General features: G+C 39.4%; 1 protein-coding gene across 1 annotated transcript in view; it reads left to right on the forward strand.

The window, feature by feature from the left end:
- The window catches only part of LOC311165511 (transducin-like enhancer protein 4), a 97,571-nt gene that overhangs the window by 25,452 nt on the left and 45,629 nt on the right, over window positions 1–26,490 (forward strand). Inside the window, exons 5-6 of the mRNA XM_084225556.1 lie at window positions 6,134–6,196; window positions 14,135–14,209. Of these exons, the coding sequence (XP_084081682.1) occupies window positions 6,134–6,196; window positions 14,135–14,209 (138 nt within the window). The remainder of the gene's footprint in view (window positions 1–6,133; window positions 6,197–14,134; window positions 14,210–26,490) is intronic.

Here is a 26,490-nt window from a genome sequence, read left to right on the forward strand (position 1 = left end):
ACACCATTCCTTTAGGCCTGAAGAGAAATTTCATATTCAAGACTTGTAGTATTTCCTCCAGTTCTGTAGAACTGGAGTAAGCATTTCCAGACAAAAGTCTGTGATTAAAACAAAACACATTCTTCTTTATGAATGAAGAGTTAATTTTCTGTGAAATACTAAGATTAGCTTTTTTGCTTGCTTTATTCAGAATCATGATATGTTTCATACAGTGTAATAATGTTTTTTTGTTCTCACTAATTTGTGAAATGCTTGTTTAGGGTGTGTGCATGTGTTCTTGGTAAGCACTTAATAAACTAGATTGATCTTTTTGGCAAAGGCTGCATTGTGTAGAACAAATTAAACCTGAAATAACAGTTGTTGCAGATTATTTTTCTGAAAGCGTAATTGCATATATTCTTCTTCCTACTGGCTGCTGAAATGGGTTTCCCAATAATGTTTTATTATTCTGGTTTATTTCAACAATACATATATATAGTAGTTTTGTTTCCATTCCACTGACAAACCTAGAGCCTCCAGTGGTAATTCTTCACCAGCAATTTTTTATAATTGTAATAACCATGGAACTTTGTGAAATACAGTGGAAATATTTTCCCAAACTTTATGTGCTATAAATAAAATCCTAATTTTCTTTTTTCCACAGAATCATTTTTGGGTTGTTTTTTTCCCAGGAAAAAGGGAGTGCAAATAGATATTTTTGAGCAACAAATTTATTCTGAACTCTCTATCCATTAGAACATTTCTGAATAGTTTAATATCTGGAGTTTATATGACTCTTGCTTCTTTTTTAATCTCCATCAGTGCTAAGAATTGGAACATATGCTAAAATGCTAATTAAGGCACGTGAACATATTTAACTGAGCGCTTATGCCCTATTTTAGCTGTGTGTGGCAAGTGTAAATCGACTTAAACCACTATGTTGCCATCCTGAAAGGGATTTAGGTTTCTAAAGGTCCATCAAATGCTCCTCTTTTCCTACTGCTGATAGCTGTGGAGCCATGGTTGTACTCCAAGGACCAGCTTTACTGGGTCACCTCAAGTGGCCTAAGGTATAGTCTCATCTACAGACTTTGAACATTTTTCAGAACGCTTTAGGCACTTGTGAACTTAAGGTGTCAGGTTTTTGTATGTATTTAGGAAATAAAGTACCATTTAACTGTCAGGTCAAAAAGATTTCACTGTCTGAATCAGAAACTTAAGCTTTTGCTCTGGTGTTGAATCCCTGCAACAATCCCTGCATCCCTGGACTGTTAACTGATATGGGTCTTTGTAACTTTACTGGGACCAGATTCTGGCACAGTGATTTTATCATCATCTCTTCACATGCAGGGAAAAAAAAAAGTTAACATTGTAGTTTATAAATATTTAATCTTTCTCTTTTTAAAATGATGTCATGTAAGCGTCAATGAAAAGAGATCAAAATTTTTGAAACAGTGTCTTGTAGGTGTCTCCCAAAGGATGCAAACAATACAAGCTTGCATTACACAAGCAAAAAGGCGATTTGAGCACAAGCCTTTCCTTTCTGCCTTTCCTTCATCTTTTCTGGTTCCATGCTGGTGTGTTTTTATGCAAAACCAAGCATCTTTTGTGTTCAGGGAAAGGAGTAATAGAAGTGTCGGTGTTTGTTAACAGATTTGACAAACTGTGGCAGCAAAAGCTATCTTTTTTATATTTTGGCATGAACAGTCACCCTTTTATTGGGCCATTAATGCTATTTCAGAGCGTCACGCTGTATCCACAGGCAATAATTTAGCAGTTGTTTATCAGGAGCTTTCATAAAGCTTTGAATAGTATTATAACATTCAGTAACACTAACAACAGCATTTCAGAAAACGTGCCAGTTTACATGGGATATCCGTGAATATAGTTGTTTGGGAATGCATGACCCACATAACCTATAAATGTAATTGGAATTTACTGGCATAGGCTGGTGGATAGCAGATTAGAGCCCTGATTAACCATGTGATTCACAGGCTGGGAATATATTGTCCTAAGAAAGATTCATTAGATGCAATCAGAATTTCAAGTGGTCAGATGAAATTCAAGTATGCTGTTTGCTTTCCTTCTCCCTCACATCCCCCCCCCCCGCCCCCCCACCTTGTGTTTTTCTTTTTAGGTTGCCCTTGTACTCATTTATTTATTTATTTTATTTCCAGAGCTGGAAAATACTACTTTGATGAATCTGTTCCTCACCCTAAAGCTGTCTGTCTGTTATTCATCAGAAAGCAGGTCGCAGTTCAGTGAGCAGAAGAAAAGATTTTAATAGAAGCTGTGCCAAGGGCTGTAATGCATCATTTTAGGGCCCTAATTACATTACAATGACAAATATCAATGGTGACAACAGCAATAACCTACATCCTTTAATGGCTATGCTGGAAAAGGAGTTTGGGCACTGCGCCATCGGATTGGACTTGGTTTCAAAACACAGGCCATTAGGAGTGTGTGTGTGTCCACAGCATTGCTGGCTGATAACTGAAGCCCAGTGGAAGGGCCTGTAAATAAATGAAGCCTCTCTAAAGCCTGGTCCTGTGGGACAAAAGAGGTAAAATTAGATGACTGTGGAAGCAGACATGTTAACGAGGCAACTTTGACTTTCTGTGTGAGGAATTGGATGCCTGGTTTTATGAAATCATACTTTCTCCTTCCCTGGCAGTTAGACTGATCATGAAAAACCCATTGACCTGATGCCTAGCAGAAAAAATAAATCCTGGACTGTTGTTCAAATGTAGGGTTGTAAAAATGTGCGTGAGTAGAAACGTGAATTTGTGCTTTACCTTGAGTTGGAGTTTGTACCTTAGGCAAAGAAGGAGGAGTTTCCAGGCTTCCTCCAGGGATACTAGGAATAGGTCTACTGAGATGCTAATCTATGCCATCAATACCTGCACTTTCAGCTTCAGGGCAGCATCTCCAGAAACCCACCCAACTAGCTTCTGGCAGCTAAGTCCTTTCTCATGTGTGTTTTGTGGCAGACAGTCAAGCCTGTTGCTGTGGCATTATCTCCTGCAGTTCACTGTCGAAACAGTTGAAGTATTGAGACAGAGTGTACTTCATATTTACTGTGTGAAAATGTCTGGTGTGAGACTTTTCTTGGTACGGAACGCGTACCTTCCTATCATTTGTGCGTGTACACAGTGTTTTCCTTTATGCTTTCAGACTGCCTGTGGTCTCCAAAGGTAGGCAGTCTGTGTCTCAGTCATGCTGTGTCTCTGCAGCCTGCTGCTGCTCAGCTGGGCTGTTTCCTTGCTGCCTGAATTTGGGGGATGATAACTGTATGCATAACCATGCAACTGGGGATGCTTTTTGTTAGGGAAAGTGAAGACTGTTTTAATTAGGGAAAAATGCAAACACTTTGACACATAGCAAGGGCTTTTTGGCTTTGTTGTGATTGGCCTAGTAGAGAAATAATGCTGAGGGATGTTTTGACATCACTTGAAGTTGTTTTAGCTATTTTTCTTCTCCATAGGCTGAGCTGGGTGCTGTCTCCATCAGCTCACTTCCCTGCATACAGCATGAAAAGACTCATTCTGCACTCCAGTGGAATTGATATCAAGAGATTTATTGCCATTGTGTAACTGTGCATATTCAGCCACCTGTTTTCAATTACTTACAGCTTTTTAAAAAACTCTTTTTAGTTGAACATTTCCCAGGTTCAGTGTCTGCCAGAGGTGAATTGTTATATAAATACTGAGCAAATATATTTCAGCCACATTGGCCAGAAGAGCAGTAAAAGGGAGACATAGTTCTGCTGAGGAGAGGGGAGAGAAGTGATCAAAAGAAAAGCATCATAACTGAAATAACTTGAGGTATCTATGGTTGAGCACCTTACTTGAGAAGAAATGCCTCAAAGTGAATTGAATAAAATTATTTTTGTTGACTAAGCTATATTCTAGCTGAATGGTAATTTACGGGTTTGATGGGGAAGCCAGTGAAGTTTTACAGCCTGTGTTACCCAGGAGGTCAAATAAGACAATTGTAACAGTCCCTTCTGGCCTTAAAATCTATGAATCTACAAGCTTTTTAAAATTAGATGCTGAGCTCCTGCATGGCACTTCGAGCTGGTTTTGTTCTCAGTTCCTTAGCAGTGCAGTAAAGGTATCTAGCTGATGTAGCTGTGGTAGAAGAGGGGCTTTCCAAAGGCTACCCCCGGGGAGCTGTGCAGGGCAAGGTTGTGACGGGCATTTTAAAGATGAGGAGGAGTTGTTTTGTAGCAGAAGAAAGCATGATATGCCTTTTTTTTTTTTTTTTTTACGAAGGCGTATGTGTATGTTAAATGGCAGGTCAGAGTGACTTCAGCTTATGCCAAGACAGGGGCACTGGGGAATTTTCTGCTCATGTGGAAAAGCCTTGAAGAATAGCATGTGTAGTTTTCTCCCTGGCTTTAGGGCACTCAGGAGATTTCTCAAAAACAAAAAAAAAAAAGCAGTGTGGCTGGAACCCAAAATTTGGAAATGACTAGACTAATCGTGCTTGAACCACTAAGAACAGGTACTTTACAGCTGTGCCTTACATTACAGTCTACATTTCCTTAATCAAATACTGTTATTCAAGTAATGCTGTATTGGATTGTGCAGCCTTTCTGGCTGAAGCTTAGGTGCACACAACTTGTCCCTCCCTGTGCTGCTCTGTGTAACAAGTAGTTAATAAATTTCCTTGTCAACTAGTGTAGTGAATGCTGTCTGTTTAAAGGAATATTTAAGTTTTGCCTTGTGGGATATCTGATATTATAGATGTATTTGAAATTTGTGGATAATTTAGATTTTTGCTGAACAGAATATATTATAAAGTATCATATAAGGTACTTATGCTGCTGAATAAATAGAAAAGATGTAGTAAGCAAGTACAAAAAAATCATTAAAATGCATAGATTTAATGATATGAGGACTTGCATAAACAGTGAAGGCCAGTGAGGAGATACAAGGACAGTTTAACATAGAAATTGCCATATAAATAGTATATGGGACTCTAGGTGGATTTCAGAGAAAGGGAGAAGTGTATTCCAAAATAGCATGTATTAAGTCGTGTGTATCACACAGTATGCACAAGGGGGCAGAGTTAGTTTCACATGTGCTCCTACCTCTTGCAAACCATATCTGCTGGTTGCATAGCTCTCTAACTGTAATATTCCTTGAACCCAGATTTATTTTATATGAGCTTTCGACTTTTTACTGCTACTTGTGAGCCTTTCTGATCTACAGGTTCTTTTCCAAGTGTTTGCTGCTTAAAAGACAGCATAGGAAAAAGGCTGGAAGGTTTGCTTTTAGAAGAAGGAATGCTAAATTGCATGTTAGTATGTCTTCATCCCATGATTTGTGCCTTTGCAAGAGGAAAAGCATTCTCTCTGACTGTAAAATGAGGAACTGATCCTGATTAGAATTTAGTGTAAGAAAATTATGATTTATGGTAGGAAAGTCCGTGAGGCTTTGAATATTCTGCTTCTGGAGCTGTAATTCTTGTATTATTTAAACAGATCTCCTCTGTCTCTATTGACATTTTCAGATTAAATATAGAGAATTGATCTCTGATATGAAAATAAAACAACGTGTATTATTAATTTGTGGTTACAGTTGCCACATGAAAGTAACTACTACTAACCAGGAGAATAGATAACAGGAGAAGTGTATTACAAGACTGCAGTATTCCTTTCTGAAATATATGGTAGAATGATTATCAGTAAGATTGTGTATTGCAATGCTAATGTTCTCATGATATGCACTGTTACAAGTAAATGGTGTATTTGTTCCCTTTGCTTACAATGGCATTGCTCTTATTTGAAGTGATCCTTCCTTTTGCGTCATAAGAGAGAGTTCAGTTTGATACACAGAATTTTGTTTATCTTTTTTGTTACATCTTCTGAAGATTCTGTTCTTTAAATTCCTGTGACTGTGTAATCAAAATTAACTACTCTTTGTATCAGTTCGAAATAGTGGTTTTTAAGGAAAATATTTTAGCCAGAAATTACTAGCTTCCCAAGTACATTTGGATCTGTGTGCAAACCCCTTCGTTACTTTGAGAACATCTCTTGGCCAGAGAATGGCCAGAGTTGAAAGAAAACAAATGTCTCTTTAGGGTTCATGGGTGACAGTCGCTTTTGAGAATTTATGTAATTGAACTTCTTTTTTCTTGTGACTTGCAGGCAGAAATTGTCAAGAGGCTGAATGCTATATGTGCACAAGTCATTCCCTTCCTGTCCCAAGAGGTAGGTAGTCATTTGTTCTGCTTCTGATCTAAAGGATTGCATCATTGTATCTATTACAAAAGTGGGACTTTGTGTTGAGACTGTTTCCTTATGGATCTCTTGGCACTTGTAGAAGACATTCCGTTGTGCTGTTATCACTTTATCGTCGTTATCTTCAAGCCTATTATAATATCATTTAAATATATTTATGAAATGGAATGTATTGTAATGTCAAAGCAGAATTTTAGTTTAAATATATTTCTTCAATATACAATGTAGTTTCTCTTGCAGTTATGATTTTGTGGGTCTGAAATCAAAGACAGCTTGCAAAAATGCTAGAAAGGCATAATTTGTGCTCCATCGTTGGCAGTGAGCATTAAAGTTCGGCAGAAACTTCTGTTTTGGTACATGAATAGCGATGTTCAACACAGCAGGCATAGAAACACAGTTTTTATCTTGGCTTTTTTCTCTCTGTATCCCTAATTACTCCCTACCTTAAATCATTTTATGTTTTTGTATATTTGGGGAATATAAACAGAAAATTTAAACTCGCTGTGAGCTAATTCCTCTAACCATTTATTTTCTCCGAATTATGATTTGCTAGTATTATTGTGAGTGCATTGTAGATAATTCAAAAGGCACTGGGATTTAGGGCAGTAGATGGGAGCTAATGAGGAAGCTTCTGAGCAACTGGCGTGTGTGAAGTAAATAGGAAGTGTGGTTCATGGGAAGAAACCTTTGGTGCATGTTGGCCTCCCTTGTCCACCCCTCTGAAGGAAAGGGACTGGACGCTGGGATCTGTTGTGCAGGTTAGTGTGCATCAGTTTAGCAGATGGTTTCATTTCAATACAATATGTGGTTGCACAGACAGATTTGGAAGGTGTATTTTTATGTATTGCATCTGTAAAACGTCATGCCTGAGAACACGATGTGACTTCCTCCTGGCTTTTCAGTTGTTACATAAAATGCCAGGGCTTTTCAAGGGAGCTGCTCAGCTGGCTGCAAATGAGAGGCTGTGTGCTCCATGCTGCTGTTCAGCTAATGAGCTTTGTGAGTGCCACACGTGTGTGTATCTGTGTGTATTTGAAACAAGAATTATGCCGTCAGAACTAGAACCTGACAGTGTTTGTGAGTGCCACTGTACTCTCTGCTTATTAAGATGGATTTGTGGAAACTAAACAATGTGTAATGTTCTTGCTCCATTGCTGGAGGACCAGAATTCAAGTCCTTCACAGATCTAAAACAAGTAGCTGCTTTGTACTTTGACTGCTTCAGAGTCTCTATAGGGTGCAGTTACATGGTTTTATTTGCTGTTCAGACATAGCATACCATATATAGACAGCAGGGAAGGGTTGAGAGGGGAGGCATAAAGAAGCCTTTCATGTCTTGACAGTGCAACTGCCAGTGACTTTTTTTGTAAGAGCTTAAGGAAAATCTTGATGATTTTTTGACCTCTTCAAGTGAGAATACATATTTAAATCAGTATATATTGGCATACACTGATGTGTCAAAAGGGAACTGAGCTTCAGGTCTGAGTATACTAATAGTCTTGGTTTCTCTCTGATTTGTGTCTTTAAAAAGTTAATGTCTTAATGGAAGTCTCTTTATTTCATCATCCAGATTAATAGAGAATTGAATTGCAGCATGCTTTTGCTGTTTATGCATTTTACATGCAGTCTAATTGTGGAATAGTGGCTGAAAAATGTGATCAGGCTTCTTTATATTGTGCCTGAGGGAAAAATGAGCAAAATACAGTGGTTGCATGCACTGATGGCAACATTATTGCCTCATAATAGCACCAGGTTAACTTGTCTTATTGCTTGTTAACTTTGTAAGGAATCAATGGCTTGTGATAACTCACTTAGAAGTAAGAAATAGTGGGCAAAATCACTAGAGATCTTGTGAAAAGGATGCATTTATAATACATCACCCTACTGTGTCCTACTGTCTGCTTTGTTTCTGGGGGCAGCCCAGTAAAGTATTCAGTAAATTCTCCAGGCCTCAGTCAGTTTTATTGTGCTGTACATCATCTAAGCATGATTTAAAACAAAGTGTCTAACCTGCCTAAGCACACAGTCAACTGCTACCTTGTTTTTACATTTATTCCAGATTAGGCAGACTGTAAAAAACAGCATCAAGAAAAACAAACTTCCCATTTTTGTAGGAAAGAGTGGTTCTGTGGTCAAAAATGTGAAATGGACCTCAGGGGCAATGTGTGTTCAATTTCTGCTGTGGTTTTGGGCTTCCTGTTCTGCAACAGTCATTTTCCACCTCTGTGTGATAACAGTGTGCTCAAAGTACTTCCTATTGCATAAAATGAAAGGAGTGCCTTCATGGGTGTAGGTTGTGGTCATTCAGTTAATTTAGTTTTATCTGCTGCAGTTGGTAGATAGTTCAATGTTCCCATGCTTGAATGACCTAGCCAGTACAGTGCAATTAATTTTATGTCTACAGCCATAGACGGTGCCTCTGCTAATTTACACTTCTCAACTGAATTTGCCAGTTTCAGCCGAGTATGGCACTTTCACAACCCTGTGGCTTTCGAGTTAGGGCTTGTTCCTGTCTGCTCAAGGTGATAGGTGTGGCTGGTTGCAACCTTTGGCTGTTACTGTGGGCAAAGTGCTGAATGACCTCCAGTGTTGGATGGTGGCATTTCTTCAGTGTGTCTGGAGATACATATCACAGTCACCTTCCTTTCAGTAAATACTGTCTGCGTTTGTATTCATGAAACACATGCAAGCTGGCTGTACAGAAAATGCTGTAGTTGTGGCAACTTGGAGCTTGGCACTACTTGCAAAAGCTGCTTGAGAAGCGAGGACTGGTCCCTGTCAACTTACATGCCTCAGTGTAAGCATTTTGGAAGGCTGTAGGAGGCTGTAATAAACTTTTTTGGGAGGTTCACTTTCCTTTCCAACTGCCTGTGAATTGCCTGTTAATAACAAGCTAGATGGATTTTTTTTTTTTAACAGGCATCTTCAGTTCCCTGTGCACATTGAGGTGGTCAGGTATACCTTCTAGTGTAACAAAATGTAAAGCACTAGCATGAAAACTTGTAAACATCAAAAGGAAATTCTGCTTGGAGTTTTCTCTTTTCAACCTTTTGGTATCAGTTGATGGTTTTTCTTATAAGAGGTTGATGTGGACCATAATATGCTTGCACTTCTTTGTACATACTTCCCCTAGAGGTGTTTCTGAAGTCCAGTGCATTTGAATGAGGATTATGAGATCCATTATGTAGAAGTAGGGAACAACTTCTCACATACTGATCGAGAGGAAATAGCTTTTGGTCTGAGATGTGAGGTTGAGAAGATGGAATTATTTGTCTGCATCTCAGACTTGCCCCAGACTAGAGCTAAACAGTAAATGCAAGGAAACTATGAGAGATCTGTAATCCTTCTGCCAAGGAATGCATCTCATTAGCAATATATTGCTAATAATGCTCTCACATTTTTTCTGAAGTAGTTATTATATTTTGTCTGAGTTATGCAGTGACCCAAGTTGTCCCTTGTAGCTTTTACAGTGTGTGCTGTACTCCATGGTAAATGTGTATTTGCTTTCCAATTCTCACTAGCATTTTTGGCATGGCTTTGTGTCATTATGCTGTCTCTAGATAGGGCTTCCAAGAAGGGCAGTGCTGCAGTTTTTAAACAAGACCTGTACTACCTCTAAACATATCATATAACAACAAAATAATACAAGCAAGGATAGCAGAGGCTGCTTGCTTCTTCAAAGAAAATTTTTCAGGGAGTTTTGCTTTGGATGTTGGTGGTGATCCTGAAGACAGGCTGCAATTAGGGGTTTTTAGCACCAGTATAATTCTGTCCATGCCTGGGGGAATTTTGGCCACTGCTTGCTGTCAGCACAGCTCCCCCTGTCATTGGGAGTTGTGGAGAGCTCTGACATGGTATAAAAAGCCTGGGAATTTTCCACCATGTTGCAGTGCCTGTGCATAAGCCCGGGCTGGGTGACAAGCGTGTGGTGAGACAATGTGGTGGTGAAAAAGCCTAGATTCTTCTTGTGGTCTCTGAAGTTGTTGCTACACACTGTGAGACTTAAAAGAAGAGCTTTTCCAAAACGAGGCAAGTACAGGACCACTGCTCACTATAGAATGGGAGAAGAAACAAGAGAATAAGTTAGAAAGGAGAAACAGTAATAGTCTGCATGACAGGTGGGGCAGGGTATTGAGCTCATTGCTCGGGCATGTTAAATGCAGTTTTCCCACAACAGAAAAAACCCCAGATCTGTCATTTGCTTGTGTGCACAGACAAAGGCTAGCATTAAATGTGTGTGAAAGTTGCAACCCCACGTCTATATTTAGTTGGGGGAAAAGTAACTCTTTTTTGTTGCTGCTGTTTTTACTTGGCTGTAAATCGCTACAGGATCACTTGATGGACAGGTGCATGTGTACTGCTTGGTTTTAACATAATGCTGCTTGCTGCTCCTGTGCTGGCTCAGGAGGGTGTTCAGGCACATGTGGTGGGTATTGGGACCATCCATCCTTGGCTACCAATTCAGGCTGGGCCAGCCAGCTGCCATCCTCCTCAGCAGGCCCCTGGGCTCCCTGCCCCCTCCCAAAAACTTGGTTTTGGGTTGCAGTGAGTCAGTCCCTGGACCCAGCTGGGCTCCTTCCTAGGTGTAGAGATCCCCATGGCTGGTAACATTAAGCCCCCAGCCCACCCCAGTTTCAGAAAGACTGTGAGCAGACAGCTCTTCAAAAACCTGCATGGGCTTTCCTGCACCTTTTTCCACTCCAGTGTGTGGTTTTTGTCTGTAACTTGAAGTAGTGCCAGGGTCACTCGACCCTGGTCATTTTTGGGAGCTGAGGAAGTGCCTCCTCTGTTGCTGCAATGAGCTGGAAGTGATGGAAAGGCTAATTAGAGACCATCTATTTTGAGTCTTTTGCATACAAAGCCACTGAAGATTAAATCAATGCTAAAGCAGCTAGCAATAGGAGAGTTTTAATAGTCTCTACTGTACCTAATTTAAGTTCAGTGTTACTAGGCCCTTGGGTTTTCTTCTCTCTGTGAGGTCTTGATCCCAAACCTATTAGAATCAATGAAAGATGGATTGTGTGACTGCTCTGGCAGAAATCTGAAAGTGGGGTTTTGGTCGTCCATCCCTTCACCTTTTCTTCCTCTGACCTAAGAATGAAATAACCTTTTTCCCAAATTCATATGAGAGCTATTCTTTGTGTTTGCTGTAAGGGAACAGAAGATACTCTAACTTTTGTGGAGTTACTTATTTTCTAAATTCTGGATGCAAATTGAAGTTAGTTCTACAATAATTTTGATAGGTTTAGGCCAGCTTTTGTAGATGCCTTAGATGTTTTTTCTTCTCCTGGGAGCAGGGTATAGGTAAATTGATGTTGGAATAGAAAACTCATATATACAAGAGCTTTCTTTACCTCAGTGCAAAAAACATTGCCTGTGGTAGGAAAGAGAAGATGTCTATAAACTTCTCAGTAAATGTTTTTATTTTAAAAAGTAAATACTTTTAAAACCTCTTCTTTGTTCTTTTTGGTTTTTTCCCAATGAATTAAGGAAGAATTCCGTGATAGGAATGACTTCTACCAGAAAATAGTGGTGTAATTTTTGTAATCAGCCTGTTGACATAGAGAGTCATGGGTCATCAGACTTGCAGCTATATAATCAATGAAAGCTGTACCTGTCCTTAACATGTAATACCCTGGAGCTGATAACGCAGGCACTTCGTGATTGTATATCATAATTTGCTCTTTTTTCTGGTATCTGTGGCAGGGGTACACTGGATTTTTAATTTTTAAATTATTTTTCTTGAATACCGAGAACATTGTTTACTGATGTTCAACCTGCTTTTTAGTCTTTATATTGTCTTTTTATGAGACAGATTGGGCAGATTTGGTTTATACTGGCAGTGTAGTTTTACAAAACTCTGAATGGAACTTCTGTAATTCTGTTACACCTAAAAAGTAGCAGTATTCTAAGTGGTCTCCAGCAATTGCCTTCATTCACTTAAAAATAAACAAACTCTAAAACCATTTTCTTCCTTCCAGGAGTGTTTGTAAATTATGACCTTCATTACTTGCATTTATCTGTTTTTTTTAGTTGGGATCAGAATTTTTTAGTGCCGTTGGTTAGGAATGGCACTCCCCAGTTTAGTGTTCCCACTAAGAAGAAAACCATATAGCCACTTCCCACACCACCTTCCTCCATGGGAGAAAAAAGTCAGAGGTTATGGGTTGAGATAAGAACAAATTACTGGAAACAGCCATGAGATAAGGAAACAGACAGTAACAGCAACAGTGCTAATAACAAAAATGTACAGAGAGAGGCTGATGTAAAAGCAAAATTGCTTACCAAGCCCAGGACCAAAAACCAATGAAAGACAGACCCTCCAGCTGCTATGCTTTCCTGGACCAAAAGCCATTTCTTCTGGAAGCCCAAGAAATCCCTTATTTTTGCCCTGAAGCAATGAGATGCAGTGGTACAGAACAGCCCAGACAGACCCAAACCTCATCGCTGCTGCGTAAAAATCGCTCTGTAGAGGCCAAAACCAGGACATATGGTTATGGCTGGATTTTTTAGGTTTGTTTTTCCTTGCCCTGAGAACTTATGCAAGAGGGCTTGTAAGTGAAAACACTGTTTTTGTTTGTGTGTTGCACTGATAATTGTGAAATCTGGGTCTGCCAAGCCCCTGAAGTAGCAGCACCCTTTTGTACAACCCCTCTCTTTTAAGCCCTTCCTGCAGCGGGTCTTAGGGTGCTCCTTCCAGAGTCCCAATGCTCTTCACCTAACTCTTGCATTGGAGGGGGTCTTGAGGATTTGGGTCCTCGTTTTATTTTATGCAACTGCTTGCTTCTGCTGAGGATGCACAGGAGGAGTTGCTGTACAAAATGGTCTGTGTCTTGGCTCCATTCTGCCCATATACACAGCTATGGGAGGGCAGACTTGAATCTTTAGAGGGACCCTCCCAACCTTTCCCTTAAACTTTGTGCCAGTAAACATGCTTCACTGTTACAGTTTTTGCACCTGTCCAGATTGTCAGGATGTCCCTCCTTTTTTTGTTCAACCTGTGGCTGTAAATCAACGGTGTTTCACTCTCAGTGCAGATCACACAACTTACTCGCAGTTCTCCGTGACCCCTCCTTGCACCCATTTGTTCTGTGTCATGCTGATTCTGCGAGGCTGCCTGTGAAGATTAATTTGCCACTGGTGGAGGTCTGAACAGCCATGGATCTGGTTGCAAGATGAGAACCTTATTTTGTTTGTAGTTGATGTTTTCAAATAAATACCAGTCAGCTTTCAACGTACAGCAATTTTGAATTTAGTGCAGTATCATTCAAACTGATACAACCACTGGAGCTTGTAAACTGTGTGGTTGATTAGACTATGTGTTTTTGATGGACTTTTTAAAGCCATTAAAATTTACATGTTTGGGATGGAAATAATTAGTTCTGTTTCACATGACTGACAGGTTTGTGAATGTCATTTTAAATTTTTTTCTTATGGTTGGGCTGCTTTAAAATGTACTTAGGAGGAGAATCTGTATATTCTTCAGTGATGTGGTTGCCATGTGCTTGTTGAAAAGATACACCTTTCTTTTCAGAAACCGGGTGGGGTTTATTCATAAAGTTTCCATGACTGTAAGAAAAGAGGCTTACATTTGAAGATGGCATTTAAATTCAAAAGCACACTGTGATGATGAACAAAAGGAAGACAGTTTCCCATTTAGCCAGGTTGTGAAAGAGCTCTTTAGGAAGCAAAGGTGTGATTCCCAGCATGTAATGGCATATAGATAAAAATCCTCCCCTTGCCTATATATTTTTGCTCATCAACACACATATGTGACTGCCTATTACAGAGCAGTTACTTCAGATCCTGCATGTCTTAGAAAAGCAAATCAAGACAGTAAAAGTAAGGATCTGTGCTTAATAATTTAGAAAACAAATAATTTTGTTCTGTTTCTGATCTTCATTTATAGCACCAGCAGCAAGTGGTGCAGGCTGTGGAGCGTGCCAAACAAGTGACCATGGCAGAACTGAACGCAATCATTGGGGTATGTGCTTTTTCCATTTTAGCTCTGACAGTGTTTGTAAATAGCTTTGCTTTTTCTTTCTGTCTTGCATGAACTTATTTTCATCAGGTGGGCAAAAGTTGTGGGCAGTGGGGAAGTTCAGTAACTTGACCTTCATAAAAGCTGGTTACTTCCTGAAGACTTTTGCTTGCACTGCGCCAAGAAGACTAATGGGGTAATTAATGTCTGTGTTGTATCTATTCCCCAAAGCAGGCTCAGTATTTGTTTTTTCCTGTTTTTTTTTGTTGTTGTATTTGACTAACATTGTTTCCTTTGCATACCACCTGCCAGTCTGCTTCTGCAGCCATGGTAACAGATACCCTTTATATGATAGACTTTTTCCCCCATCCTTGCTGCCCACATCTTTTTCTGTGTGTTGGTTCAAGACTGAGTATTAACCACACTTTTTATTTTTACACTGAAAAAAAGCTGTTACTTTAAAAAAACCAAAAAAAGCACCCACGCAGTGAACCAACCAACCAAAACACGCCCACCAAAACCAAAATACCCAAACACACAACCAAGATCAGCAGCAGAAAAACCCATCTCCACTGTGCTTATAGGTGTCCTGCTCCTAGTCATCTACAAATACAGATGCATGGAGCCCCTCTTGTAAAACCTTTGCGACAGTGGTATTAGCCCAGTACAGAGATTTTATAGATGTGGGCAGCTACAGTGTTTATATTTTATAACTAGAAAAGAGACATAACAACGAAAACTCTGGCTGTTAACACTACATAAAATAAAGGTGAGAAGTCATAGCTTAATAACACATTATTCTCTTGTATAATTATGCAGCTGAAGCAAGCAGTTGTTTTAGTTATTCTAATGAAGACACTACAACTGTACTTCGTATCTTCTGCATCCTCCCAAATGCTTTTTCTTTTGTGTATAGATTAAACATAAAAGTATTTTTCTTTTTTTATTCAGTGTATCAAACACACTTTGAAATGCTAATTATTCCATTTACTTTCATTAAAATTCAAATTGCTGAATGAAGATGTGGATAAGGGTCGCCGAATAATCAATCTGAAGTGAAGATATGGCTTCAATTATGCCTCTGTCTTTTAACAAGGAAATCAGGACTTTCTGATCATTGCTGACAGTAGTTTAGAGCAGCGGTCTGATTGCAGCTTGTTTTTAATAGGCTGTTTCTAGCTCTATTTTGTATACCTCTGACCACAAGAAAGCACTGGTAGTCAATTAGAAATTATAAATGGAAAAGAGTAACCCTTATTTCCTCTGAAGTGCCCGTTAGAAAGAAGGGGGTGAATCAGAGCGCATCGTGTAGAATCATGAATAACATTTGTTGTATGTCTATTATGCTCCAGTGGGGAGAGTGGGAAATGAATAATTTCCCAATTAGTTTTCATTACCTAACCAAAAATATTGCCTTTTATTAACATTCTTTGCATAAAGTAAGTAGCCAAAGGTTGGCTTCTTTTGTTAAAGCTTTTATATGTGTGTGCTGCACGTGCATTTGTAGCGTGTGTATATGTGCATGTGTGGTTTTGTGTGTACATGCACACTCACACTTCACAGTCTAACTGTGCATGCTTTTGCCATTCACCTTTGTTTGCATTAGAGAGACTACAAAAAGAAATTTGATTTCTAGTAAAGGAAGCAAGTGTAAAGTGTGTGATGTTACAGATACTGGCCATCACACTAGTTATTTAAATTTGTCCTGCTTTCATGAACCACTAAACCACACAGAATAAAAATAAACATATGAGACACTTGTCTGGCAGCCTGGGAGTAATTCTGTTGGCCTTCCCCCCACTAGACAGAAGTAAATTTTCTTTTCTCTTCCTGTCTGAATTTGTCTTTTCATGTCAACTGAAATTCTATTGTCTCAAGCTTCTCTAAACTCTCAGACTTTGGGTTTGTGCATTAAAGTCGGCCAGCCCTTGCCTCCCTCACAAGCCTGATTTTTCCCTATTTTTGCTCAGCTGTTTTATGTTGACTTAGGAAATACTATGTGTTCCTCTTTAATTTTAGAAAAAGAGGAGCAATACAGACTGAAATCGAGTACTCATTAGGTTTATAGATAAGTAATGTCATGCAGTAAACTCTCTTGGTTCAAACAGAGCAACTCTGGCCTTGAGTTAAAAATGCAGGTTAAACAGAATGGAATGTGGCACAAGGAAAGAATTGAAGGTGCACAGATCATATCTCTCTTTGTGTTTCACATGTATATATTTTTGTATGAATGTGCTCTGATTTAATGGAATCTGATGAAGCACCTTTTAACTTTGCAATATTATTCTATCTTCATTGGTAAATGAACCAAATCACTGATCCATGCAGTTTAAATGCAAAATACTGAAGTGAGCCCAGAACCCAGAGAGACTGCCTGCTCTCCTGACAATAAACTAGTTATGTTTAATGGAATGAAACAGAGTTATAATGACTTCTTTCACAGGTCATGTTCAGTTTAAAACTATTGATGGGCTCAAGCAAGTTAAATATCATCTATCATCCTCTGGAGAGATGCAGGATAAAAACTAAACCAAAACTGGGTCTATCATGAGCATGCTGCAGGAGGACTGTAAATCTGCAGGCATCCAGGGTCTACCTCTGGTGTTTGCCATGGGCAGTATGTTGCAGCATTCTTGCTCAGGGCAGTCTGTAGTGCCCATCCAGAGCTACTTTCCAGGCAGGGTGTTCCAGGATGAGCAGCGTGATACATCCAGTTGATCTTGTCATGCTGCTGTGTTTTACATTAGAGTCTGCAAGATTGCACTGTTGGAACAGCACACAAATCGTAGTCTTAAATCAGTAATATGATCTAATTAGGAATGATGTTTTCATTTCCTGTATTAATAAATTGAGTTGTCTTACTTTCTTAAAATGTTGGGGTTTGTTTTCTTTAATCCATTATACTATACAATTGGAACATGCTGTGTGAGTGTGGTTACATTTTAATAAGGGAGCCAGGGAATTAACTCATAACTTTTTAGGAATTTTAGCTGTTTAAAACAGTATTTTTTCAACTGCAGTTGGGTAGTAAGGCAGAAATGAAGGCTTGTGTGCCTGCTTATCACACGGAGAGAGATAAATGTACCAAAAACTTAAGAACAGGTATGTGATGTTCAAAGAAAATGCAGTTTAGCACAAGAAATGCTGAACCTCAATTTTTAGCAGTGACATTTTAATGATAGGAAGTCTGCAAAATTATTTGCCATCAATTGTGAAGGCAATAACAAGCCTTGGTGGTTTTTCACACCCTCTGTGTTAAGTGCTTTCAGAATGACAGCGTAAACTGTGTTGGAGAACTCCAAGGAAGTAAAACTGATTAAAATGTTCATGCTTGAATGGTGCTGATGGAATAGTTCATTTGGACTTTCTCTACCTCCTGCAGCTCAAGCTGAAATATTAAAATTCAGTGAATTTAAATCTCTCTCCCCTCAGCTCAGGAAAAAAACATTACATTTTAATAGGTTTAAAACTCATAATTCATTGGTTTGGAGCAGCACTATTAAATCTATTTAAATATTACGTGTATTACTAAGGAAATGATTGAAATAATTCTTTTTCTTTACCATTCTATGCATCTGAGTGAAAAAAGAATGGCTTTGGTTTAATTTTTAAGCATTTTGTTTTATCATGCCACTTTTATTATCTTCTTTAAAAATAAGCAAATGGCAGTTACTGAAAGAAAGGACTCCTTCCGTCTTGTCACATATATAATTACTATGTTAAAAGGTTTCTTCTTAAATGCACTGTTTGTCACCATTTCTACCCTGCATTTGAGGCCAAGGTGCTTGTTTGACCCATCCCAAAAGGTCTGTGATTTTTGTTTGCTTTCAGGAGAGGGATTGTTTTACAGCTCTGGAGAACAACAGCTGTTTAGAAATTAGGCACAGAAGCCTCTGAAAGCAGTGTAGTGTAGATGAGTACACATAACTTGAAATGAAGAGCTGGCCTCTGTGCCTGCCATGATTGCTGTGCTGCCTTGTCTGGGGCTGCAGATGCCAAATGCTCCTTAAGATGCAGAAGCGTCTCCTGCTCCTCTCAGATGGCGGCTTGTTTCTGGCTCCTGTGTGTGTGTGTGCCTTGAGGAGGAGTGAGGGTTTTCTACTTGAACCAGTACTTGAACCAGCAGTTTGTATGGAAAAGTTGTTGCTGCCCAAGTGTGCATTCCAAAATGGTGGTGTCAGGGAGGATGAGCAAGGGCAGTTGGGACAAATGTGATGTAGCATGGGGACAACAGTCACTTCTTTCTCCAGCCCTTCTGTATTGCTCATTCAAGGTGGGATAAGCAGTGGTTGAAGCTTAAATTCTGTAAAACAAGTCGGTGATCTGCTGTATATTGTACACAGGCTGTTAAAGTGGGACAGCAGAGGTTCACTTAATAGCTTTATGCTTCCAGTTATGTTTGTGTACCCTAAAGAAATGTTGAAATTCATTGCTCCCCATTTAATTACTCTTGTTTGCTGATTTTTTATTGAGTGGTGATATGTTCCCGCAAATATTTTGATCCTGCTTAGAGATTGAAATTGATTTGTGGAAGGCTTTTGAGTGAGTACTTTTGGTTTTGAATTATTCACCTGAAGTCTGGCTAAGTTAAAGACACCCTGTTTTTTGGTTGCAAGGAGGAATTTATCATCTTGTTCCTTTACTCCCATGTGCCAGCCTCAGAGAGATCCTTGAAGGTGAGGTCTAATTTAAATAAATCTCCTCCGTATGCAGTGTTTTCATTTAAAGAAACTAAAAATTATCTTTTTAGGGATTTTTGATGGAATTAATTTGAACGTAAGTAATTTCCAGGTTCCACATTGCCGAGGATGGATTTTAAATACCGTCGCTACGCTTCGAGTGGGCTGCCACTGTCTTCTGCTTTTTGTCCTATTTTCAGTAGCTGTGGTAGCTAGTTGAATTTATATTGGTCTGTCACTCTATGAGCAGTCAGTGGCGTTGCAGTGTGAAGTGCTGGCCACTTACAGCATCTCACTGCCAATATGCTGGTGCCAGAGGCCTTTGCTCGTTCTGCTTAACTAAACACGTATGACACAAGTGTGTGCCTCGCACACTCAGTCTCATCAGGCAGAAGAGCTGATGTTGGCCTCCATGTTTCTCAAGGTTTTACACAAACTGGTATCAAAGCTGTGTGACCACAATATCTTGGTGGTTTTTTTTTAATTAAGGTTAATCAGTGCAGATATGAAGAGTCCTGTGGAGAATTTTTGTGATATTCTGTAACATGAACATATGCAATATTTTATTTATGACTTATATATGTGTGGTTTCACTTCACACGCTGTAGAAATCAGACAATACTGTTGCCAGCTGGGTCTGTACTCCAGTTAAATGGAAGCTGTTGCCAAAAATATACTGATGTATTGTGTTCCATCTTGGTCTATTATATGCTGTGTATTGCCTTCAGTGATAGCTTTATACCAGTTCTCTGGAAAAAAAGAGGTTTTAAAGTATTGTTAAGACAGGGATTTTTCCAAAACAACTTGACTGCAAAATCAGCAATATTTATGTACTCAGTGGCAATGCTGTCTATTTAAATAGGTGCCCTTACTGTACAGTATGGCTTAAAGAAAGGTGCTATCGGAACTACAGGAATTCCAATACCCTAAACAAGGTCATATATTTGCCACCTAGACTTTTTCCCAACTACACTTTGTAGGCTGTTGCCTACAGCAATGAATACCAGGACTGTATTGTAGAGTGGGTCAGGTAAATGTTTGCATTGCTTCAGGTGGGTGAATAATACTTTTCATGTTTTCAATCTTAAATGTAGGACCAGAGCAAGGGCTCTAGTGCTTTACTGGAATGGACAGTAAAGTACTGCATAAGTAGAGTATTTCAACATGTTAAGTCCATCGATGAAAAAGGAATTTAGGAGGTCTTACACTGTCTGATATTTCAGAATGTTTGATTTTTATTAGCAAGATAATGACGTGCTTATTGTTGCTGAATTCTTTACACTCATGTCCTTGGGTATATATGAATGCATTACAAACACCAGTGAACTAACTCAAGGATTGTTTGTGGAACAGGGGTCTACTGCTTTCCATGTTATACTTTTTAAAGAGGCTAAGGCAAAAAGACCAAGGGGTCCTTCCACAGTCTTGAGGCTGAAACTTAAATCCAGGTGATTTCATCCTTGTCAAGACCTTTCTTTATCAAAGCCGCTGTAACTAGGACATTGCACTAAAGCAAAAGAATTCACTTTAAGTTTCATTTACCTGGCTAATGGGCACTACATTAAAGAGGCATAACACTACATCTCGCAGTGAAATCTGCTTGGAGAGACGTAATGGTATCCACATGTCCTAACACTTGTGGGGAGAGGTGCTCAGCTCTGAGAAGAGCAGGGATTACAGTCCTCTGCACAGGACCACAGCTGCACCAGAACTGGCCATCTTCAAAGATGCAGAGTGGGTTGGAAAGAATGGATCAGTCTGTGCTACCCAGGTTTTTATCTCAAGGAAAGACAATTTGCTGAAATCCAACGCAGTGTGTACTTGTGTGCTGTAAGCATGAAGAAGCATGGTGTTAGCACTTAGAGTTAAGGAATCTCTGCTTCTCAGTAATTGCTGTGTAGAAATTTGGCTTGGTAAGGATTGACTTGATAAGATGCATTGGGGAAATATATCTATGAAATGCATAACATGCATCTGTTGTATATTGGTATTACATGGCTCTATAACCATACCTTGTGAGGAATCTTAGCAGTGAATTATAGTTGCCACATTTAAAAACTCTGGTAATAGAATTGTGTATAGATTTAGCCACTTAAATCTCTCTGTGACCAGTGCCATTTCTTAACTTCTGGCTTTTATTGTTTGATTTGTGATACATCTCAGAAGGTAACTTTTTCACTTTTTAGCCCAAGGTTTCAGAAACTATTTACTGTGGTGACCCTAGAAGATTATTTAGAAGTCTGCTGGGAAAAGCACAGACGTTACTCTCATTTCTAAATGAAAGGACCAAAATTTACCAAGTCCCAACAGAGATCCTGTTATTTTACTATTAGTCCAGCGGAGGAAAAAAAAATCTCTTCCCGGTGCCTATGGATAGGACATTAGTGGGCATTTGGTGAATAAGGTACCTAAACCAGTGTGCACCTACTTAGCCAGAGAGTAATTTTACCATCTGTTTATACATAGCAGAAAACACGGATTTGCTGCCATAGTTATTTTTTGCACTGGTCTGTGTGAAAAAGTTTTGAAGCAGAGGTTTGGTATGTCAAGGCACATATCACACCACTGGCACTCCTCATGGCAAGGCCTTTGGCTTACAATTTGTTCTTTCTGCCTTTTGTGGCAGATGTGGATTTTCTTTACCTTAAATAGAAATTGATGGGGGAGAAGGAAGAAGAGAGTTTTAAGTTGTGTGATTAATGTGGGAATTTCTGCCCTTTATTAAATGATAATAGAAAGTGATTTTGAAGAGTTTTAATTCTTCCTGCCTCCACCTCCAGTGTGAAATTGAGGTGAAGTCCTACCATCAGAAGAAGGAACTACTGGACTCTCATACTGCGGGAAGGTGAACTTAGCCTTTTGCAGAGGACTAGATTTTTCCCTTTATAAGATTATGTCCAATATTTGGCAATGAATCTTTTATTTGTTAGTAGGTTGTATTAATTTTTTGTCCTCTATCTATGCAGTTTCACTGGGTGAAAAATAGCCATTAGAGTGGAAGGGAGGACAAATGGTGAAACATATATCCTTACAGATGTTCCCATATATATGATTAAGAACGGAAATGTGCTCTGCATGTATTGCCTTTCATCCCACAATATGATTTGGGAGATGACTTTTTGTTCCTAGATAATTTAAAAGATCTTTGAAGCAATTTGTAGAGATAGGATTCTGATGGTTTCTTTGTTATTTATGTAGGAGCTCTAAATGGTCCTCTTCTGATTAATGACAGCTATTGATTTTTTTTCCTTCCCCCCTTTAGTTTTGTCAGTAGAGCTTGCTTTCCTTCTGTGGAATCAGCATCCTCAAAGACATAAATTGCTGAATCTTAGAGAGCAAGTAGCATGGCATTTGATTCTTTAAAAAAAAAAAAAAGAAAAAAACATTATCATTATCCTTTTTATTTTTATTACTAGTGTGCTTCTTATTCTCTCTCCTTTTTAATCATTTTTCATTCTTAATCCTAAATTTTTAAGGTCTGTATTCATTCCCCTTTGTGAACAGACACATGCAAATTTTCTAGTAGATCAATTGCATCTGAGCACTTAGTTTCCACTAATTGCTGATACATTTCATAGAATCACAGAAAATTTTGTGTTGGAAAGGACTGCAAGGTCATTGAATCCAACCATCAGACCAGCACCACTGTGTTCACAATTAAGCCGTGTTCCCAGGTGCCACACCCAGAAGTTTTTATGAATGCTTCCCTGGGTATGGTGGTTCCACCACCTCCCTGGGCTGCCTGTTCCGATGCAAGACCGTGTTTTCAGCGAAGAGGTTTTTCCTAATATCCAATCTACACCTCCTCTGGCACAACTTGAGGCCGTTTCCTTTCATCCAATAGCTAGTTGCCTGGTGAAAGAGACTGACTCCTGCTGCAGAAGAACCTCCTCTCAGGCTGTTGTGGACAGTGATAATGTCTCCTGAGCCTCCTTTTCTCCTCTCCAGACAGGCCCAGCTGCCTTAGCCACTCTCCACAGGACTTGTGTTCTGGACCTTTTCACTTGCTCTCTTGCCCTTCTGTGGACACACTCCAGCACCTCAATGTCATTCCTGAATGAAGGGCCCCAGAGCTGGACCCAAAACTCCAGGTGTGGCTCACCAGTGGGAGTACAGGGCAGTGATCCATTCCTGGCCACACTATTGCTGATAAAGGCCGGGATGCCATTGATCTTCCTGGCCACCTGGGCACACTGCTGGCTCATGTTCAGCTGCTGTCAGCCAGCCCTTCCAGTTTTTTTCCCACCAGTCAGGTCTCCAGCCACTCTGCCTCCAGCCTGTAGCACTGCCTGGGGCTGTCGTGACTTGGTCTTGTTGAACCTTGTACCATGAGCCTTGGCTCATTGATCCCTCAAGAACCCTCAGCAGAGCCCTCCTGCCCAACATGGTGACATCTGCTAGCTGACTGAGGGGACACTCAATCCCCTTGTCCAGATTGTCAGTAAGGATGTTCAGCAGAGCTGTCTTCAAGGCTGAGCCCTGGGCTGCCAGCTGGTGTAACTCTGTTTATACCCAGCAAAGAGTGCACTCATCCACACCATGAGAAGCCAGTTTCTCCAAGAGAATGCTAAGAGAAAAGGTGTCAGAAACTTTACCAAAGTCCATGTAGACAACATCCACAGGATGGATGTTGTGGAGGATGTGCCTTTCATAAACCATGCTGGCTGGGCCTCTGACCACCACCCCTCTCACTGATCCTTGTCTGTTCACAAACAGCAGGTCCAGTGGGGCACCAGCCCTTGTTGTCTCTCTCATCCCTACTGTGCCAGGAAATTGTCCTTCAGGAACATCCTGGATTTTTTCCTCTCTGTTGTGTTGTATTTCCAGTAGACAGCTTGTAAGTTGAAATCCCTTATGAGAGGAAGGGCCTGTGATTCCAAGAATTCTGCTAGCTGCTGATAGAATATTTTGTCTGCCTCTTCATCTTGGTGGTCTGTAGTAGGATTCCCACCAGGATATTTCTTTTTACTCTGGGCACTGTAATAGTTTTCAAAATGCTCACTCTTCCTTTAAAGAGTAGGGGCAGTAATGTGTTCTACTCTGCATCAGTACCACTGTTTCTTTATGCAAACCCATTATATGGTATATATCCATATAGCTCCAGAACCATTCCACTGGAGGAGCTGCTATATGACTCTTTGTGGGCTGTTTTGGTGTCTTGTATCATAACATCAGAAAAACTTTTTATTGTTTTTTAAATATCTGCCAGCAGAGAGAGAACAGTACCAAGGAAGTACAAGCAGTGCAGATCACGTCAAGGGTGTGAACAGGCACAACAGATAAAAGTTCCTATCATCTTAAGTACGCTCGTAACTCTGTGTGCCAAAGAATTGCCTTTGCTGGTTTTCAAACCACTGACATTGATATTGTGTACTCTCGAGCCATTGTTTTTATGTCTTTGTTTCCTCTTCATCTTGGATTCTGTTTTGTCTGTATGCTGTCTTACTAATGATTCACTCTGAGCAACCAACCTCATCACTTAACTCGTTTCAAACAAACATTGAAACTACTTGATTCAGATTTTTTTTGAGTTCCTCTCCCAGCAGTGTTCCAGGTACAAGTAGTGAATGTGTGTAAAAGTATAAAAGAGAAAATATCTTTTTGAGACATTAGTTTGTTAACATTAGAAATTTCTTCAGGTTAGAGTACTATGTTCAGGTTGTTTGAGTAATGGCCGTGACTTCTCAGGGTCTGTAAAGAGGGAAAGTGGTAGATTACTGCAATACAAGCTGCTTGGAAAGTATCCAGTAAAAACTTGAACCTCTTCCAGCAAAATAGGCTTTGAATGTGCTGACTATAACAAGAGAGCATTCAAAGCTAATTTGTTAGTGTGTTTGTTATCACATTTTACTTAAAAGTTGATCTCTTAAGATGTGTTGGGAAAAGAATTAAGCTAAGCATCAACATTTAGAATGGTGGTTCTAAAAATTACTGTTACTCAGATAAAAACCTTCAGCAAATCTTTTTTACCTATTTATGTACATGTGAATTTGGAGTTATTTTATTCCTTACTCTAGACAGCCTAGAAGAATATACAGAAACAAAAATACCATTAGTAGCAGCCTGATGTTATCTGTATTTGACATGTGTTAATCTGTTTTGAAAGCTTTACTTCAGTTTTTACTACTCAGCTGATTTAAATTATCATCTTCCTAAACTTATTACTGAAAAGAATGCAGTCTTCTTTTTTGGCTTCTTTCTGATTGCTGTGTTTACCCTGTGCTCTTATATTTTGTGTGTGCTGAATGCTCCTTAAAAACATTGCAATCTATTTTGTAATTCCATAGGGTGTATTTCTTGCTAGTAACTGCTGATGTTTTTATCTTCAAATAATTCTGGAAAATTTACAGCATCATAAAGCCTGCCTTTCCAAGTTTGCACCTATTATGCATTAATGCTGAAGATGTATGCTTGACTTTACGCATACTGTAGTCAACTGTGATGTGATTGTCTGAAGTTAACCACATGCTACACATGCTAGGAGTTCATAAATAACATGACCAAAGATAACAAATTATAGAGAAGATGGAGAAGGGGAAGAGAAGGCATTACAGCAACTTCAAAAAAATTATGTAGTTGCTCAGTTGGCTCATTTTCAAGCTTTCCTTGCGAGTTTTTAAATTGTGTCAGGTTTTATGATCTAAATTCATGCTACAGGCAGAAACAAGTGTGAACTTTCTTACATGGTGAAATATTTCTTTGTGTGGAGAGTAACTATCTCTGTACTTACTCCTCCATAACTTTGGCATTTTGATGACTACAGGAGATCACCCTTTTTTACCACTTGGTAGCATTAATCTCATGCCCAGTGGACTAAGGAATTGCCCATTTTCCTATAACTTTCCATTTAAAGAAATAGCTGCATGTAGGCCACCTGATGCTCACCAGTGATGCCCATTAGCAATGGAAAAACAAAGTCAAGCTGTCATTGTGGGTATTTTAATACACTAATAGGAGATGCCACTTCATCTTTATCTTCTTGACTAAGCCTATTATCAAACAGCATTATTAATTATGTGATTATATACTTTTATTTCCTTTTCTGCTTATATATTTTGAGAGCAGAAGCCTACCCAGTGTTTCTCTTGCATTTGCTTCCTTTCTGGTTTTGGACCAGTGCCTCATTTTTGGTGTTCAGCATTGCTCCTTATGTTGGAGGAGGTCATGGTCTTTCCCATACCAATGCAGTCCTAGTCCACGATCTTCCTTCTGTTGTTGAAGTTTTACTCCCACAACTAACAGTATGCAACAATATTGTGCTTGCGTGGCACAGGATGTGTGTGCTATGCTGAAATTTTGGGTGTTAGCTTAGACTTATTTTGCAGTCTGGTTTTCATACCAAAGCATTTTCCTTCTGCTGTTACAAAGTGACTTAATGACACTAAAATTCTGCTGTATCAGTGAATGACACTGTCACTTCTAAGGCCATGTTCTTACCAGATTTCAAGTTCCCATTACTTCTAATGGAAGAACTTGGTCTCTTCAGAAAAGTTCTCTATGGCAGGAAGGCTCTGGGTTTGGCTTTTTAATTCCCCACTCTTTGCAGTTATTTTCAGAGCTCTCTGCAATTCAACTTGCAGTGAAAACACTTTCATTCTTGGACAA

The sequence above is a fragment of the Fringilla coelebs genome, assembly GCF_963513975.1.
Source record: "Fringilla coelebs genome assembly, chromosome: Z".
In the NCBI taxonomy this organism is placed as follows: domain Eukaryota; kingdom Metazoa; phylum Chordata; class Aves; order Passeriformes; family Fringillidae; genus Fringilla; species Fringilla coelebs.